The 18,733-nt window shown below is 35.6% G+C and overlaps 1 protein-coding gene across 1 annotated transcript in view; it reads right to left on the bottom strand.

Annotated features, from left to right (window-relative positions):
- Positions 1-18,733, bottom strand: part of DOCK10 (dedicator of cytokinesis 10) — a 392,886-nt gene that overhangs the window by 41,095 nt on the left and 333,058 nt on the right. The window contains exons 33-42 of the mRNA XM_074192737.1: positions 18,554-18,670; positions 16,495-16,606; positions 13,513-13,634; positions 13,300-13,414; positions 13,148-13,214; positions 11,596-11,643; positions 9,852-9,953; positions 5,060-5,184; positions 2,760-2,872; positions 1,271-1,476 (exon numbers count right to left, since the gene is read on the bottom strand). Coding sequence (XP_074048838.1) covers positions 1,271-1,476; positions 2,760-2,872; positions 5,060-5,184; positions 9,852-9,953; positions 11,596-11,643; positions 13,148-13,214; positions 13,300-13,414; positions 13,513-13,634; positions 16,495-16,606; positions 18,554-18,670 — 1,127 coding nt within the window. The remainder of the gene's footprint in view (positions 1-1,270; positions 1,477-2,759; positions 2,873-5,059; positions 5,185-9,851; positions 9,954-11,595; positions 11,644-13,147; positions 13,215-13,299; positions 13,415-13,512; positions 13,635-16,494; positions 16,607-18,553; positions 18,671-18,733) is intronic.

Raw genomic sequence — 18,733 nt, 5'->3', positions numbered from 1 at the left:
ATAAAACTTTTGCAAAACATTTTACAAACTTTATCTCCTTTAATGTTACTACAACCCAAGGAAGGAGGTATCATTATTAATGACAATTTACAGATGAGTAACTGGAGGAGGACAGTATTTAGGTGGCTTTCTCAGTAACTAAAGATTTTAACTTGTTTCCTCATACCAGACTTGGCCCTCTACCCATTATTCCATCATAGCTTCCAGACTTCCAGAGGAGAGCTCAGAACATGGTTTCTTGTGACTGTGCCATCAGGCAAGTCTTTATATCAAATGGGGCAATTGTCAGGTAGTAATACATGCGGTAATTTGGGAAAAAGTTGGCACTCACCCCAATAGTTACACTGAAGGACATTGCACCTCATAAATCATGGGGAGTCAGTCTACAGTGGATCTTGGTCTGTGTTCTAACTTATAAAATTATAACTAAAACTTCTGGCCACCTCTAAGCCTTAAGGCACTGACCCAACTATTGAGATAATGATAGGCTGACAACTCTATGTGTAAATAACTTTGGATTCCCACTACCTACTCCAAAGGGAGTTGGGAGTTTGCTATCAATGAAGAGGTATAACAATTGTCATATATATATTCATTACTTGATGACTTGAATGATAACTGCTTAGGCACAGGATGCCTTGGGCTGCCAGAGATAATACATACAGTTCAAATTTAGTTGATGCTTTAAAGTTTGCATTTTCCCATTTGAATCTTCCATCATCATTTAAAAAATGAGGACAGGAAGTCTCATAGAGATTAAATATCTTGCTCAGGGTCACATATGTAGGAGTTTCAAATCAGAATTCAAATTAAGTATCTATCATGATACTATCCCTAATATTATCTTTGCTACCAGCTGCCTAGGTACCAGGACTGTAGGCAGGGGTATGCAGGAGCCAACTCTAACCATCCTGGTCTTGTTCAGTTTTCAGTGTGAACATTTATACCTCAGAAACTAGCAAATGTTACAAATCAGGGCTTTATTATTGTCTTGTTGATTGTTTAGATTTAAGAAAATGACAGAGAAAATATTAATAAAGCAGATAAAGTTAAAAGTCTTATTTTTTTAGAGAGCTAGTGGTTAAATGTTTACCAGCATACTCTTGGTTGTAGAGATATCCCTTTTTCAATTTAAGTTTGACAAAGTTCTCAGTCCAATTTTGAAACCATTGTTCAAAAGTTGCTCCTATTTACTTTTGTTAGATATAACCAAAATGTTGCTGAATAGTTCTTTACATGTGAAATTCCATTCCTAAATGTTTAGTTTTACACAACATCATATAAATCACTGACATATATTAGGGTAAAGACTTCACTGGAATATAAAGGAATTATTACCTTTGATACAAATAATCTTAATGCAGCAAAAACATGTTTCAGAGCAGATGCTGACTGGTTCACTTGTAAAAAGAGAAGGTAGGTATCAAAAATTCTTTTCATCATTGAATTCTGGCATTCAGATTGCTGCAGCTGTCTCTAGAAAGTCAATAGAGAAATGATAATAAATGAATAGATAAATAAGTGTTTGTTCCATTAGGATACAAGCAGTTTGAAGACAAGGAACACCCTTTTTATCTTTCTTGGTATCTCTAGTGTTAAGCATAAAGTAATACTGTTTGTTAAACTGATTGGTTAAAAGACCACAGGTCTGATGGTTAGGTGACCTGAGTCTTAATTCTGGCTTTGTCAATCACTGTCATAGATAACTCTTGGGTCTTTGTTTTCTAATCTGTAAAATGAGCAGCTTGTTCACACCTTATACGCTATAAATGAATAGGATTAAATGGGACTGCCACTGACATTCAAGAGTTCAGAGAACTGGTGAAGAGAAGTCAGAGTGAGGGCATGACTCACTCTAGGAAACTTCTCCTTTTCCTATAAATGGAGATGATGAAAGGACTAGAGGTTTAACAATTCAGATTAACAATTGAGGGAGGAAACTGAAGTGTTCTGCCCCAATTCATGTGTCTAGGGAGTGGCCAAGAAATAATCTGAAGCCAGTCTTGTGATTCTCAGGTTGTATCTAGACCATGATGGCTCCCCCCAATCTGGTTTATGGGACAGAAAAGAAGGACCTGTTTAAGTAAATTGCAAAAAAATTATAACAGGTATCCAAATCAGTGGATTCAAGTAGATTCCCTGGGTGGATTAGAACCTTAGACAAAAGGGACATGCAGTCATAGGTCTATTTTGGCCAAGATCCTGGTGGGAATACTCATAGTGATAAGATCTTAAGTTTTCTGTATAGTCTTATCTCCTGACAGAATATAAGCTCCTTGAAAGCAGGGATTGTTTCATTTTTGTTTCAGTGCCATATAGATGATAATTATTCAGATAAAGCCTGCTTATTGAGTGAATGAATTTAATAATAACCCAATGCAACCAGCTGTGGTCCACAGTCAGAATTGTCTATCATAAGCTTTACTTGCACAACTTCTCTGTGTCTGCCTTTATTTCAGAAGGCATGGTAAATCATACCTTTTCTTTGACTTCTTTTCACCAAATGCTCTTTCCCAAAGGAAATAATAGACAGCCATTTTTTGATACCTGATCAGAGTAATATCCAGATCATTATTCAACAATATGAGATAGCTTACTTTTTCTCAGAGCCTAGTTATTTTAGTGGTCATTTCAGGGACAATTCCTGATGACATTTTGCTCTATGATGTTCTGCTGCGTCTATGTGGCATCAGATACCCACTCAACTTTCCCCTGTTGTCTTTTCATCCTTCCAAGGAGAGTTGTTCTATAAGACTTACCTGGTGGACACGAGTGAAGAGGCTCAGCAGATCTAGAACTGTGAGACAAACCTCAGTGGCAGTATTAGCCTCTGTGTCTACATGGTGTATAATGTCTATCTCATTGGAATTACCTATGCATAAAAAGTAGAAATGCAAGCATCAAAATCTAAGGCAAAATTCATTTGGTTAAAAACATTCATCTGCAAGGCAGATTCAAAGTGATATAGTATCTTCCCATCATTTCTCAAACCAAAGGTTTCCTGTTCACTTAGATTATCTCAATGCTAATTTGAAAACATTGCACAAAAATGCAACTCAATACTTTTTTTGTGTTAGGATTGAAGATTTAAAGAGCCAAAATTCTAGTTTATGACAAGTAAAGGTCTCCCACTACCTCTGGGGTCATCTCCAGTTATCCTGATGCATATCTGGCCACTGGACTCAGATAGTTCCAGAGGAAAAAATGAAGCTGGTGACTTTGCACAGTTCCCTCCTGCCCCACCCCACTCAAATCTAATACATTTGCATGTCATAGTATCACCTCCCTGATATCACAGTTCTGTTTGAGAATGAAGGGTAAAAAACAACAATAAAGAACCAAAGTGATCTATTCCCCACCACATCAAGTACTGGTATCTTGTCCTTAAATTTCTTTTTACTCATTCACAATCCTATATGTTATCTACTCAAAGCAGGTGGTGTACAAACTCCTATGATGTTAAGACTACCGTGGGGTTGTAGGTACAGGGTATTTTCCTCCATCTTAGAAGAGTTTAAAAAGTACAGACCAAGGGGAAGCTAGGTGGCGTAGTGGATAAAGCACCGGCCTTGGAGTCAGGAGTACCTGGGTTCAAATCCGGTCTCAGACACTTAATAATTACCTAGCTGTGTGGCCTTGGGCAAGCCACTTAACCCCCTTTGCCTTGCAAAAAAAAAAAACAAACTAAAAAAAAAAGTACAGACCATTAGTTTTTCCTCTATGGATCAGGTAGCCTTAGATGCTACTGTAATATATCTGTTCTATTAGGTTGCAAGCTCCTTGGGGTTTGTAACTGTTTTTGCCTATCCCCCCCAGTGCTTTGTATGGTGAGTAGTATACAATAAACAGTTTATAATTCTTGTTGACTTGACAACATTTATAAGATCTTAAGTCTAGAACTGGAAGGGCTTTAAGGATTATCTAGTCTACCTCCTTCTTATTATAGATGAGAAATCTGAGATCTAGGAAGGTGACTTGCCCAAGGTCACCCAGTTTGAAAATATAGGAGATGGAATTTGAAAGCAGGTCCTCTGTGTCTGAATCCAGGCTTCTTTTCACCATGCCATGCTGCTATTTAACAAAATATTGGGTGTAATTGTCTTCTACTTCCCAACTTCAGGATGTGAGTCTACTGATATTGCATGGGTTGTCACTCAAAGATGTTATTTTTATACCTTTCTGAGAAAGAGAGCTTTATATCTTTCCACAGTATACTTAGTAGCTCAAAAGAACAAGATCTGGGCTGGAATTTATATTAAGCATTTGTAAAAAAGTAGCTGACACAGAATACAATCTAGATGCTTCTCCTCCCTCACCTCCCACCTTTTAAGGTTAAAGTGCCTTTACAAATATCTCTGTTTTTCCTCCCAGAAATCTTGGGAAGTAGGTGCTATTATTATCTTTGTTTTATAGATGAGGAAACTCAGGAAGGCAGAAGTAAAGTACCTTTCTCAGAGTCATATAGCTAGCAAATGTGGGAGATCAAAATGAACTCAGGTCTTTCTGATTCCAGATTTAAGCCTCTCTTCCCTGTACAACTTTATGTATCTATATTCTATTTTTTTTTAGGTTTTTTTTTTTGCAAGGCAAAGGGGGTTAAGTGGCTTGCCAAAGGCCACACAGCTAGGTAATTATTAAGTGTCTGAGACTGGATTTGAACCCAGGTACTCCTGACTCTAGGCCAGTGCTTTATCCACTGCGCCACCTAGCCGCCCCCTATCTATATTTGTAATAGAGTTCCTTCTCATCAAATGAGTTTTAGACTCTGGTTTTAGAAGTGGCATAGCCAGTCCTGGGAAAAGCCTGTAACCCTTTTGCCCAGGGACCATAACCAGAATGATGTATTATGTATGCTCACCCTTTCTCCTCCATCTAATGTAATTTTCATCTGATTTTCCAGGATAGAGTCTCATAGAGAAAATGTTGCTTAAGTACTACTATTAATAATGGAATAAATTTCTTTACTTTCTCTTAATCCCAATACCATGGCTCCTTATACAAACTGAATGATAGCTAACACGGTCAACAATCATGTTTCTAATGATTCTGGTTAACTTACTGGTGATGGTATTATCCAACATTTGCAAGAGTTTGGGATTAGAAAGTGCATTTTTGCCACGAATGATAGGCAAAGTTTGAGATCTATGATGCTTCTGTCCTTCATGACTGGAAGTGGTATGCATCCTAAAAGTGAGAAAACAGAAGTCAATTAAATAAATTATACTAAAAAGAAACAATAAATACAAATAATTAATTTTTAAAAATATTTAAAAAGTTTAGAAAGGGATTAATTATGAAAGAATTGTTACAGGATTTGTCACTGTGGTTGATGTAACATGATGGAAATTTCAGTGAAAAATTCAATTTCTAGCACAGAAGTTCTTAACCTAGGCTCCACAATGGGGGACCATAGGTAGATTTCAAAGGGTACATGATCTTGAATGGGAAAAAAAATCACATTTTTAGTTTGGCTAATAACATTACTGAAATTTAAAATTTCCTTCAAATATTAATTTTTTTTATTTATTTAAGGCAATGGGGTTAAGTGACTTGCCCAAGGTCACACAGTTAGGCAATTATTATGTATCTGAGACCTGATTTGAACTCAGGTCCTCCTGATTTCAGGACCAGTACTCTATCCTTCAAATATTGGAAAACCTTCAGTGAAGAATTCTATAGATTTTACTCACTTGCCAAAGTGGGTCTGTAACATAATAAATGGTCAAGGGGCAGCTAGGTGGCACAGTGGATAGAGCACTGGCCCTGGAGTCAGGAAGACCTGAGTTCAAATCTGATTTCAGACAGTAAGTCACTTAACCCCATTGCCTTAAATAAATTAAAAACAAACAAATAAATAATAATAATAAATGGTCAGAGCTCTTACTCTAGAATAACATAAAAAACCTCCTTGGTTTGGCAATTAGAAACCTTCACAGTCTGGCTTCAGTGGACATTTCCATATTTATGTTTTTCATGACTCCCTTTCCCATCTTCTTTGCTCTAGTCTAACTGACTAACTTGCTGTTTATTCCATTTCTCACTCTATGCCTTTCCTCATCCCTGGAATGTACTCTTTCTTTACTTCAGTTCCTTAAAATCCTTAGTCTCTTCAGGGTTCAGATGTGCCACTTCCTATAGGAAACCTTTTCTGATCCTTCTCTCAACCCAAGTTGTTAATTCTCTTTCTACTAATTTAATGATTTACCTATTTATCTATCTACCTGTTTTATACCCGAGGGAATATGTAAACTTATTGAGGGCCAGATCTATTTTTGATTTGTCTTTGTATTCCAGGCACCTTGAATAATGTCATACATACAGTAGGAACTTAAACAATTAAATTGGATTGGATATCTGCTTTGCTAGACATATTCTATTTATTTTTTTTATTATTTAAGTTTTTTTCCAATTACATGAAGACATAGTTTTCAACATTCATTTTTGTAAGATTTTTTCTGTTCCTCCCCAAGGCAGCAATAATCTGATATAGATTATTCATGCACAATCATGTTAAACATATTTTCCATATTATTCATGTTGTGAAAGAAGAATCAGAACAAAAGGGAAAAAACCACAAGAAAGAAAAAAAGTGAAAATAGTATGCTTTGAGCTGCATTCAGACTCCATAGTTCTTTCATTGGAGATGCTTTATTGGGGTCAAAATAGATTTTGGAAGATCTATTATAAAATAATAAATTATCCTCCTAAAATCTTCTCTTGTCATTAGAAACAGTGAATTGCTACCTCTAGCTAAATTACGTGTCATTGCCAGAACAGAAGTGCAGAATTTATGTTAGCACACTAAAGAATTCAAAAAGCACAAGCTATTAGGAAAAATAGCTTGTAATTTGCTCCCTGGAGGAACTGTTCCCATATGGGTTAGGTTAACACTTTTAAGAGAAACACTTAGTTCTTGGGAAAGTTAATTTACCAAATGGTACCCATGTGACTGTAAAGACTTAATTCGCCGCCCACTGGTGAGTACTTTATTTCTATGACTTAGCCTGACTCATTACAGAACAGACAATGCTAATAAATAAATAAAAAGGCCTTGGTATAGAGTTTCCTAGGAAAAGGACCTCCTACAACAATTGCAAATCCTTTTCTATTGTGCAATTGAGAAATCAGTTTCTCCAAACAAAATTCATAAATGCACTTTGGTCTAAATGTGAATATTTTTAATAGTCCCTGAATTTGATCATGTTAAGAAATACTCAGTTTTATTTAATAAATCATGCATGTTGTTGATGCATGGAATTTTTTCTTCCAGAGAACACTTGAAACTTTAAAGTTGGGGGAGTTATAAGATGGCCCTAACTTTATTACTTTGTAGCTGGTGCCAAAGTTCATGGAATTTTGAAAAAATATTTTTCAAGGAAGGACTTAATTAATAAGACAGTAAAATTGCTACCTTTTAAATAGCACTTTAAGGTTTTCAAAGTACTTTCTACATGCTACTTCATTTTATCCTTACAACAATCTTATTGACATAAGTCCTGTTATGAACAATTGTTAAATAAGGAAATTGAGGCAAAAAGATGTTGAGTGACTTGCAGAGAATAACATAGCTAGTAATTATCTGTGATGGGATTTAAAGTCAGTTCTTCCTAACTCCAGGCCCAATACTCTAGCCACAGTATCACCTAGCTTCTACTTAAGTTATGACTATTTTTCCCTTGGAGGTTCTTAATGGTTTTTCATTTCATTTAAAGTTCCAGAGGGGTTAATGATAGGAGGAGAGCCTAAAGCATTGGGGAAGGGGTTGAAGATAGCTTCCTTGTTTCTCTCCTGGCCATATTCTAAGATGTCATCACCATGTTGTTTCAATTAAAGGATGACATGATGATCTCAGATGCTTTAGTCAAATGCTTTATGCTTCTTCTAATTATGAAACTGAGAACAATATTTATTTGGGAACAAGTACTGAATGAGTACCACTTCCTAGTCTTTGTTTATAGATTTATAATTCTAAGGATGTGAACTATTGGTTAAATTGCCCATAAAATTAGCTCTGGTAATTCTTTTGTAACTTGAGTTGTAGAGAATTGCCCAGGGTCTTCTGGGGTTATGTGATTTGCCCTTGGCAACAATGCTAATACATTCAGAAAGAAGACTTGAAACAAATGACCATTCTCCTGGTCTCACATGTGGTCTTCAAGATTTGGCATATTAGCTCTTAGATGATGCATGTAGGGCTAGGCTCAGGAAAACTGCTTGAGCTTAGACCACCATCTTTCAGGATCTTAAGATCATATGAGTTGGATTCTGAGGTCCAAATGGTAGATGCTAATAGGTAAATGGACATGCTTGGATCTAAGATCCAGGTCTACTTATATCTGCAAATTTCAGGAAATATTTTGGTCTCCAAGGGGACCATGGACCTAGAGATAATGTGGGGTCAGTTGGATTATAGGATCAAATACTTGGTTCAGGATGAACTATCATTCACAGTTAAGCAGAACATGCCCAATGTCAGGCAAAATTATTATTTATTATTGTTGAATGCAAGCTTAAGGTCAAATTCTATGGATTTCTATGGTATGAACAAAATATGGCCTATGGTTTGTTTGTTTGGTTTTTTTTTTTTGCCATAAATCCCATGGCATTATATATTGAGAAATAGAAAGGACTAGAGATCATCTTGTCCAAATTCTAGTTTTACAAATTAAGGAATCGAGGTCTATAGTGGTTAGGTGACTTTTCATCACATAGTTTAAAAGTGGCAGAATTAGGCTTTGAATGCAAATTTTCTACCTCCGTATCCAGTTTTTCCCAACTGCACTATGCTTCCTATTCAAATTGCTTTCTAAAATACTGCTTTAATTACATAAATTGGTGAAACTACCAAAGGAAGGAATAAATAAGACCAGGATGTGAAATTAGCATACAGTTGTTATTTATGAGTCATATAAGATTCTAAATCAATTCAATACACATTTAATTTATTAATTCCATACTAACTTCTGGGCATTTCTTAATTGCTCTCTATTTTAGCAACTATAAATTCAATAGTAAAGCTTAAAAAACAGCTGAATTACTAAAATATTACTAAAATATAAGAGGCACAGATATAATCCAATATTTTGCCATTTGTCTGGAAGGTATTTGATTGTTTTGGTTTAGACCTAAGATTCTATTTATATGGAAAACTCCAATCTGGTAATTCTTTTGTAACTTGAGATGTAGAGAATTGCCCAGGGTTTTCTGGGGTTATGTGATTTGTCCTTGGTCATATTGCTAATACTTTCAAAGGGTTTAATGACTAGAAGATGAGCCTTTGAGCTATTCTCAGAGTGAGTGTGAGCACCGTGAGGCAGGGGTTTGCTTTTGTCTTTTTTTGATATCCTCAATATTTAGCACATGGTAGTGCTTAATAAAAAGATTATTGTTATTGTGACTGTGGTCTCTCTCTATGGGGAGATTAGCAACTCTTAAAAAGATCCAAATATTGGAACAAAAGTTTGTTAACCACACTAATATTCAAGAGAGATTCCATTTAAAAAAATTCACTTTCAATGGAATTCATAAGTAAAATTATTTATAATCCCTATTTGGTTTGACATACATGTGTACATATATACACATATATACATGCATACATACAAATGAAATACATACATGTATAAGTGCAAGCATATATTCACATGCATATATTTGTTATTAAAAATTTGTTATTGAAATTATTTACTATATTTGGTGTGGCATATAGGATATGTTTATGCATGCATAAACCTATTTATTACACATTATATATGAGATATAGCTACGTGCATATGCAAATATGTGCATATATACACACAAGGAAATAGTTCATATGTGTGTGTATGTATGCCTGAAGCTGATGACCTTACCACTGAGAGAGTAGACCTGTCGTCTGACAGGAGGTATTGGAGCCTTTGAGAGTTCCATTATTCTGGGTAGCCTGGACAAATTTAAATGCAGCAGCAATTTTCCTATAAAGAAAATATGCAAGTTAATTATATAACAATGTATATAAGACATGCAGAGAAATATTTAACAAAACAAGAACAAGAATATTAATCTGACAAATTTCATTGATTATTGTAATCATAAGTCATGCTTACTGCTGGCAGTTGAAAAATTGGGTTTGGATTAAAGGGCCTGACCTGGAATTTTTCTCAAAGAAATGGATAATAGTAGAACAAAAGCATCCCTGTGATTGTTCCTCTTTGTGTTTATTGAAGGATCTTTTTGAAGTAGATACATAAAAATTGTGCCCACATGAGTCCTTTTATGATGACATTAATTTGGCGAATATGTCATTGCATTCAGGTCCTCATCTTTATTCACCTGGATTACTGAAATAGGCTTCTCTTCTCTTCTCTTCTCTTCTCTTCTCTTCTCTTCTCTTCTCTTCTCTTCTCTTCTCTTCTCTTCTCTTCTCTTCTCTTCTCTTCTCTTCTCTTCTCTTCTCTTCTCTTCTCTTCTCTTCCTTCTCCTCTCTTTCTTCTCCTCTCTCTCTCTTCTCCTCTCTCTTCTCCTCTCCTCCTCCTCTCCTCCCCTCCCCTCCCCTCCCCTCAGGGAGGGCACTGTTGTACCTACTTCATCACCTCGCTGCTCCTCAAATAGGCTTTTGCTTCAAGGGTTTCCACTCTCTTGCCAATCTTTACTTTATAAAGCTAACAAATGGATATTGGCAAAGCCCAGACCTGCTCATGTACCTCTCTTGCTCAGTAACTTCGATGATTCTCTATATCTCTGAGGTCAAAGACAAACTCTTCTGTTTGGCTCACTCTGGGCCTCCAACTTACCTAGCTTCCCAGGTGTACTGCTTCATAACCACTAGGATCGGGCCCAACTGCCCTTCCTGTTCCTCATGCTGGACTGTCCACTTTCCATCTTTGCATTTTGTCTCTCATGTCTGGAAGGTGCTCCCTCCTTATTTTATCTCTTAAAATCCCTAGTTTCCCCAAAAGCTCAGTTCAAAGACACATCCTACTTGAAGGCTCTTTTGATTCCCCCCAATGTTGCTTCACTCACACACTTTCCAGAAATTTATTATTGATGACCATGTATTTATTTTGTACATATTAATATGGATACATGTGGTTTCTCCACTGGAGTCCTAGAAGATTGGGACTCTTTCACTTTTGTTTTACCATTTCTATCATCTAGCAGGACCTGCCACAAATTAGGTACTTAATCAATTATTTATTAATTGATTGATTAAAAATCTCTCTTAGGAATAGGTAACATATATTACCAAGGAGGGAAAAAAAGTCTTCCTTTATTGTTTTTAATTATCTTGTATATAGAGAAGTCCTTCTCAGATTATCTGCCTAAATCAAAGACTGCAGAGCAATAATCTTTTACAGCCTGAAAGTATCTAATCTTACATTCTGTTCTTACTACAGATAAATTTTATAATATCTGTTCTAGGCACTGAAATAGCTAGTCACGGCCCTGGTGGTCTTCATGTCCTGGTATGTCAACATCTAAGTTTCTAGATGCAATGTAAAGTGAACCAGGATGATGACTGTGGGTGTGGAGAGGAGAATATGTACTGAGGATTAATCTGACACATTAAATGGTTATTTCGTATATGTCCTAAACAGTAGTAGTGAAAAATGTTACCTTATTATATTACGTTTGCCCAGGTATCTGAAATTTTGAAGACAAACACTGAAAGAAAAAAAAAGATTATTGAAACCATTGTTAGGGAGCAAATAATTTATATTTAGAATATTCATAATGTTAGGGTAGGGCATGGGCATGTGTTTTCCATGATATGGTGAACTCCCAGTTGAAGAAATTCTATCAGTAAAGATGACAATTTTTTTCATCCATTTAAAGATTTAGAGAGTTAAGAATTGATGAGTTAAATTGTCCTGGGTCACCTGGTCAGTACAGTCTAAGTCAGAACTTCAATCTAGGTCTTCCTGACTGAGATTAATTCTCTATTCAAGACTTTTGCTTCTTCTTTTGTTTGCTTTAGAGGCAATTGGGGTTAAGTGATTTGGCTTGCTAGTGAGAGACCAAATTTGAACTCAGGTCCTTCTAACTAGTGCTCTATCCACTGTGCCATCCTCTCATGCTGCTTCTGAAGATCATTTTCAGAAGGGAAAAAAACCCCTCTTTTAATTGTTTGTCAATTCTGTTTTCAAATGCTTGACTTGGGAAGAGGAAATGCTGGCATGAAGTCTGCCATTGATGCTTACTATTAACCTATTTTACCTCAAGGATCTCTATGAACTATGCATACCATGGATATGTAGTCTCTCTAAATCTCATTTTCTTCATCTATAAACTGGAGAAAGGATAACATATATTATCTAAGAGAACAGTTAAGATAACAGATGGAATGTATTTGTATATATTAAAACATCAATTATTAAAATTCATTGTGTCCTAGATTGCTGGAGCCAGGAAAGTCAGAAAATACCTTGTCTGATTTCTTCATGTGTAGATGATACTAAAGGTCAGAGGGGGCATGAAATTATTAAGTGGCACAACTGCAACTTGAAACCAGGACTGTGACTGAAATACCAGTTCATGGAGATGATTGTTCAAATTTTTAGACTGAATGTTTATACTTGGAAATGGATGAATGCTACAAATTAGCATGCTGGGGCTACAAATTAAGGCTTGATTTATTGTTTTTTGATTAGAGTTAAGTAAGTGATGGAGAAAATATTAATAATTCATATTACACTTAAAAGTATGTCATACATTAATTGTTAAACATTTACCAGCATATAGCCTGAACCTAAGTCCCAGTTCCAATTACATAATATTGCTTCCTACCATTCAAACTCTATTCAATTCACCAGGTAATGGCTTATAACAGTTGGAGTGTGCAAAATCATAAAGAATAAACAAATAAATATTGACATCTACACACATATATGCTACTATAGATTAGCATTGTAATTGTAATAGATTGTAATATATATTAACAAATCTAGAAGTTCACTAATATATACATATAGATTATAAGCATATTAATAAATCTACATGTTCACACACATTTACATATACACATATTTAAATATATAAACACATATCCATATGTATACATGTAAATGTATATGCATACAAATAAAACATGTATACTATATAAATATACATATATATATATATAAATAAAACACACACACATATATAAAGATAAATGTGAAGAACTTACTCTAATATGCTGAAGAAATCAGATATTTCTGAAATGGGTGCCCTTTGCCAGTAGGAAATCAATGTCTCTGAAAGATGTCACATAGTGCGAGGTTATTTGAAATCCAAAAACTTTTCTTGTACTCAAAAGTCATTTTAAGGAGATTTATTTACCTTCTGAAATGGTCTTCATTATGTGAAGAAAACACATAAGAAGACTCCTTGTCTCTGCTTGGTCAAGTTTGTCAAACCTCAGCGTCAGTCCTATCAGGGAGAGTGGTCTTGCGATCTATTGAATCAAAGACACAGCAGTTACTGTACATGATCAGATGCTTTCAGGATCAATCATGACAATGGGGCATAAGGATATTTTTTTGGGGGATGTACCTTTTCACAGTTGTCGGTTTTCTCACTGCTTTTCTCATTGGTACTTGGATTGGAGTCAAGGCTTGCAAGTGAAGCTCTGGAATCACCATGGTTTACTGTAGAAATAGCTATTGATGAAAAAGCTGCAAACAAAGCCACAGCACACATACTAAAATGGGATGTATGGATACAGAAAAGGAAATTAAAATGAGAACTCACAGAGATTTAGTATTACAGTGACACCTAGAGACATAACTAAGAAAGGGGATGGGGTCCACATCCTGCAAAGAATAAAGTTTTAGCAATGCTAATAGAATGTGTACTCCTTCAATGAGTAAAAAATAGTTGAACTTAGTAACTCACTATTGATAGCAATTTGTCAAGACAGGAAGCTATCAGATTTTTTATTTTTCATCTAAAACATTTCATTTGAAATTTCCATTCTGTTTCTTGCTACCTACATATTTGATGACATCTGCTTTAGGTCCTTGAATAGCTAGTTATAGTTCTGGTGGTCCCTATGCTCTGATATGTCAACATATAAAGTTCCTGGATTCAATGTGAAGTGAAAGTAGCCCAAGCTAAGATGATTTGAATATGAGTGGAGAGGAGAATTTTTGTGTTTATGAGTAAATATGTGTTTATATATATATGTATATATACACATATGTTATATATGAAACATGTTTGTGTATATGAGTAAATATGTTATAAATATATGTATATATGTGCATATATATCTATTTATACACACATACATATGGAGGGGGAGAAAGAGCAACACAAAGACAGGCAGGGACTGAGAGAGACAGGGACACAGAAAACTAGAGACAGAGAGAGACATGCAGAATGAGACAGAGACAAAGACATATAGGCAGAAAGAAAGACAGAGAAATGGAGAAAGGGATATAGAAATACAGAGAGGGTGAGCGAGAGGACAGAGACAGAGAGAGAGAGGCAGAGAAATAGAGAGGGCTAGATAGAAACAGAGATAGGAATACAGAGGGGCAGCTAGGTAGTGCAGTGGATGGAGCACTGGTTCTGGAGTCAGGAGGACCTGTGTTCAAATTCAACCTCAGACATTTAATAATTGCCTAGCTGTGTGACCTTTGGCAAGTCACTTAACCCCACTGACTTAAATAAATAAAAATTTTATAAAAAAAATACAGAGAAACAGAAACAGGGCACAACAAAAGAAAGAGGGACGGAGAAACAGAGACAGAAAATTTGGCAAATGACTTCATCTGTCAGGTGAATGAGATTAAGGAATACAACAGAGAGGTGAAACTGGGATTCAGGATAGTGGTGTCCTTGACTGTGGAAGGGAAGTTTAACAGATGGGTGAATTGTTGAAGAAAAACAATTAATTGTATTTTGGACATGTATTTGAGGTGTCTATGGAATATTTAGTTTGAAATGGCTAATAGTTTGCGATGCTAAATTAGAGCTCAATAGAAAAAAAAACTAAGAATGAATAGATCTATCTTGAGCATTGTGCATAACTATCGAATTCATGGCACTGATTAAATCGTCCCGGGAGAGAACATAAGGGAAAAAGAGAAGAGGGCACAGAAAAGAGTGTTGGGGCATGACTATCATCATGCCATTGCCATAGATGAAGAGTAGGCAAAGCAGATTTTGGAGAATGGATCAGGAAAGTAGGAGAACAGCTAGAAGATGTTTCACAGAGTAAGATGCTGCAGAGGAATGGAGAAGGATGAAGTTTGAGAAAAGACTGTCAGATTTGACAATTAAAAGGTCTTTGGTATCTTTTAAGAAACCAGATTGAGTTGAATGATGAGATTATTATCTCAATGCGGATGGTTTAGAAGAGACAAATAGAGGAACAATTGAAAACTCTGAAAGTTATTGCTGGGTTTTCCCCACAAGAAATTTAGCCAAGGTGAAGAAAAATATAGGATGATAGCTAGCAAGGAGGGTAGGATCAAAGGTTTCTTATTTTAAGGATAGGGGAACGTTGGGCATTTTTATTATTGGTAGGTAGAGACTGAAGATTAGAGAGGAAGGAAAAGAGAGTTATTGTAGTCTCCTGGAATATAAAACAAAAATTCATGAAGATGAGTTTTTTTAAACTTATGATATGCTTTGAGAATAGCAATCGAAAGTACTATGCCCAAAATAGCTATTAAAATTGTATTTTGAAGTTGGAATACTATTTTAATTTTCAAAAGTGAACAGTGATAGACTTTTTAGCTCAGTAATAGAATGAAGAATTCTGGTATCTTAGGATATAGAAAGAGCAGGGACTGGAGAGGTCACATAGCCATTGGATTATAAGCTTTAGCATCACTGATTAGAATTGAATGGTATTTAGAAATCAGATACTCTAGCCCCACCTCATTTATATAGAAGAAATTGGGACTCAGAAAGATAAACTATCTCCCATGCAGATGATCCCCAAAATTTAATTTAAAATAAGTGGAAAATGTAGTGAGAAGTCACAGTCTTATCCAGATATATATAACCAACCAAAAAACTAATCAGCACAAATTTATTAAGCAGTTATTTTGTGCTGAGCACTATACTAAGCATTTGTGGTGCAAAGAAAGGCGGAAAACAATCTCTACCATTAAGTAGCTTACTTTCTAAAGAGGAAGCCATTTTAAAAGTGGGTTGAATGATTCTGAGTGACTTTCTGATATTTCCCAAGGCTTTGGATAGGATGAAATATGCATAAACACTTTACATGGAAATTGGTCATTGAAGAATTTTCTATAGTATGGAAGCCATTGTGGGGAGGAGAGTAGGGCTTGTATATAGAGTGACAATGATGTGGTAAGCACAAAACTGAACAATATTCAGTTAGTCTATTACTTAGGAGCCTATAGGGAGGGCTTATATCCTACCAAAAGGAATTCCTCTTTCTCTGTTTCTTTGTACACTTATGACCCACACTCACAGAAATGAACTGGCAAAAATACAATGATGTGATGAGATGTAGATGAGGATGATGAACATGAATTCTCATCAATTCCCAAGTACCTGCTATGGAGTTTAGAACATCTTTAGAAAATGATGTGTCCACAGAGTTAGCATGCTTCATAGCTGACTGGCTTTGAAATCCTCCATTGGTGCTCAAGTCGTCTCTTGATCCCTGTATTTCAAAAAAAATAGCCTGGCTCATTGTAATGAGAGAAATGATAATTAATAACCAATAATTTGGGGAAATCTAGAGATCTCCTTTTTACTATAATCTCATCTCAAAGGACATTACTGATAGTGAGATTCAATGGACTTCCTTTAATACCTATCAAATCCCACCCAATCTTCCACTGAGGTCTGGTGGGGCTAAATTCTTTGAATAGAATCCCAAGAAAATTTAGAAGTAAATGACATAATCCAAGTTCATTATAATAGGTCCGGTTCTCACTGTAATATTATTTCTCTCATTAATTGTTAACCAATCAGACTTGAGTACCACCCTCAGGTACACCTAATGGCTTATATGAATCAGATACCATAATTCTCTTTGGCATTTGAGAGTGCCATTTACCTTTTTTTATTTTTTATTAAAAGCTGGCTTTATTAATAAAATGACTAATTACCCAGAAATTACACCTCTCAAACTTTTTAAACTTCATAGTAACAGCCCAACTTGTAATATAATGAGTTAAACTCATGCAGATTCTTTATAAATATTTTTACTGCAGCATAAATTAGTTCTTTTATCCTTCTCCAAACCTATTTATCAGAAAACAGTACAATTTACCATTGTCTGGACAGTCCTAGTGATATGTGGAAGCTTCTAATCAATGAAAACTTGAGCAATGTTATTGCTACTAGTGCAGAGTGAAATGACATTGGGGACCCCCCTGTGTTTTTGGTTTTAAGTTTCAAATGAATATAAACATGCTAGAGTGGGTTCCCAGAGGTACCAATTTATATACCAATCTATGATTTTAAAGATCATACTACCTAAGGTAGACAGGACAGTCTTCCTTGGTTATTGTGGCCAAAACATCTGTTGTCTCACAGCTACCCAGAATATGTGCTTTTCTGAGCTTAGTTGAGCAATCTATTGTATAACTGGCACACAACTGGTCCTTGTACTCATTCTTGAAGGCTTTCTATCTTAAAAGAAGCCGATAAAGCTTGTGTTGTGTCATAACACTCAAAATTTCAGGGTCTCTTTCATCACCATGACAAGACATTCTTATTAGGATTTTAGTGATGAGTTAATTGATAGATGTTGAGAATCCAGAAAGTATTGAAACTGCGTTGTTAGGAGGCTAGCTTAGGGGAGAATAATTGAACATTGGTTAATTTGGCCAAGTTGGTTAGAACATGTAATTCCTTCTAATGTTCTTTCAGACTGGGGTAGAGGAAGCTACAGAAGTTTTATGGAAATTGGTAGAGTGATAAGGGGGGTATGGGTGAGACTTGCAATAAGGGAGTCTTGGAGAACACGGTGTAAATTAATTGGGCCATTGGACAAAGTTATTGCTGCAATTCTTTTGTGGAGTAAGGAGGTGGCAGGGTCTAGACCTATGATTTCCTTAAAGTAGTAGAGAACTCCTGGTAAGGAAATTCTCCTCACTCAGATTGATGCACTGAGAAATTAAGTGTTTTGTCAAGGCTCATATAACTTGTAGGTGACCAAAGAAAGACTCGAACCCATGTTTTTCTGCCTCTGTCCATTGTGCTATGCTGCATTTCCATGACAGGGAATATTATGATTTTGATTATTAGTAGAAAACAAGGGAAAATGGAGACAATGCTCAAGATATAGCGATTGTGTGCCCCAAATAATCTGATATAAGTGCTTTAAAATAACTTGGTTGGATGATGATTCATCCCTGCTGTGTTCCCAGGGACACAGACTTCAGATTTGGACTCAATTTGGAGGTCAGACTATTTAACTCTTTCAATTTCCAGATAAGAAAAACACTTGAAGAGAAGAGACTCACCCAAAGTCACAAAACAGGTTGCAGCTACATACAAATTTCTTGCTATTTCTATTCTATCATATCATTCAAGGGAAAAATGAGATAATTATTAAAAGAAAGATTAAGTAAAGTTTTGAAGCATTATGAAAAGTTACCTGATTAGACGTATTGACTGTAAAAGGAAACAAATCCTTCAGGTAAATCCTTGGCATGTTGTCGAGCAGCATGCCATAGAGGGGCATATATAAAGTGGCTATTTGTGCTTGCTTGTCCTAGAGAGAAAGGTAACAATAACAACAAAAAGGAATCCTTTTAAAATCAATAAAATTTTAACT

This window comes from Macrotis lagotis, chromosome 6, assembly GCF_037893015.1.
Source record: "Macrotis lagotis isolate mMagLag1 chromosome 6, bilby.v1.9.chrom.fasta, whole genome shotgun sequence".
NCBI classification, from domain to species: domain Eukaryota; kingdom Metazoa; phylum Chordata; class Mammalia; order Peramelemorphia; family Peramelidae; genus Macrotis; species Macrotis lagotis.
The sequence above is the reverse complement of the archived record's forward strand: the minus strand, read 5'-3'. Positions and strand labels throughout refer to the sequence as shown.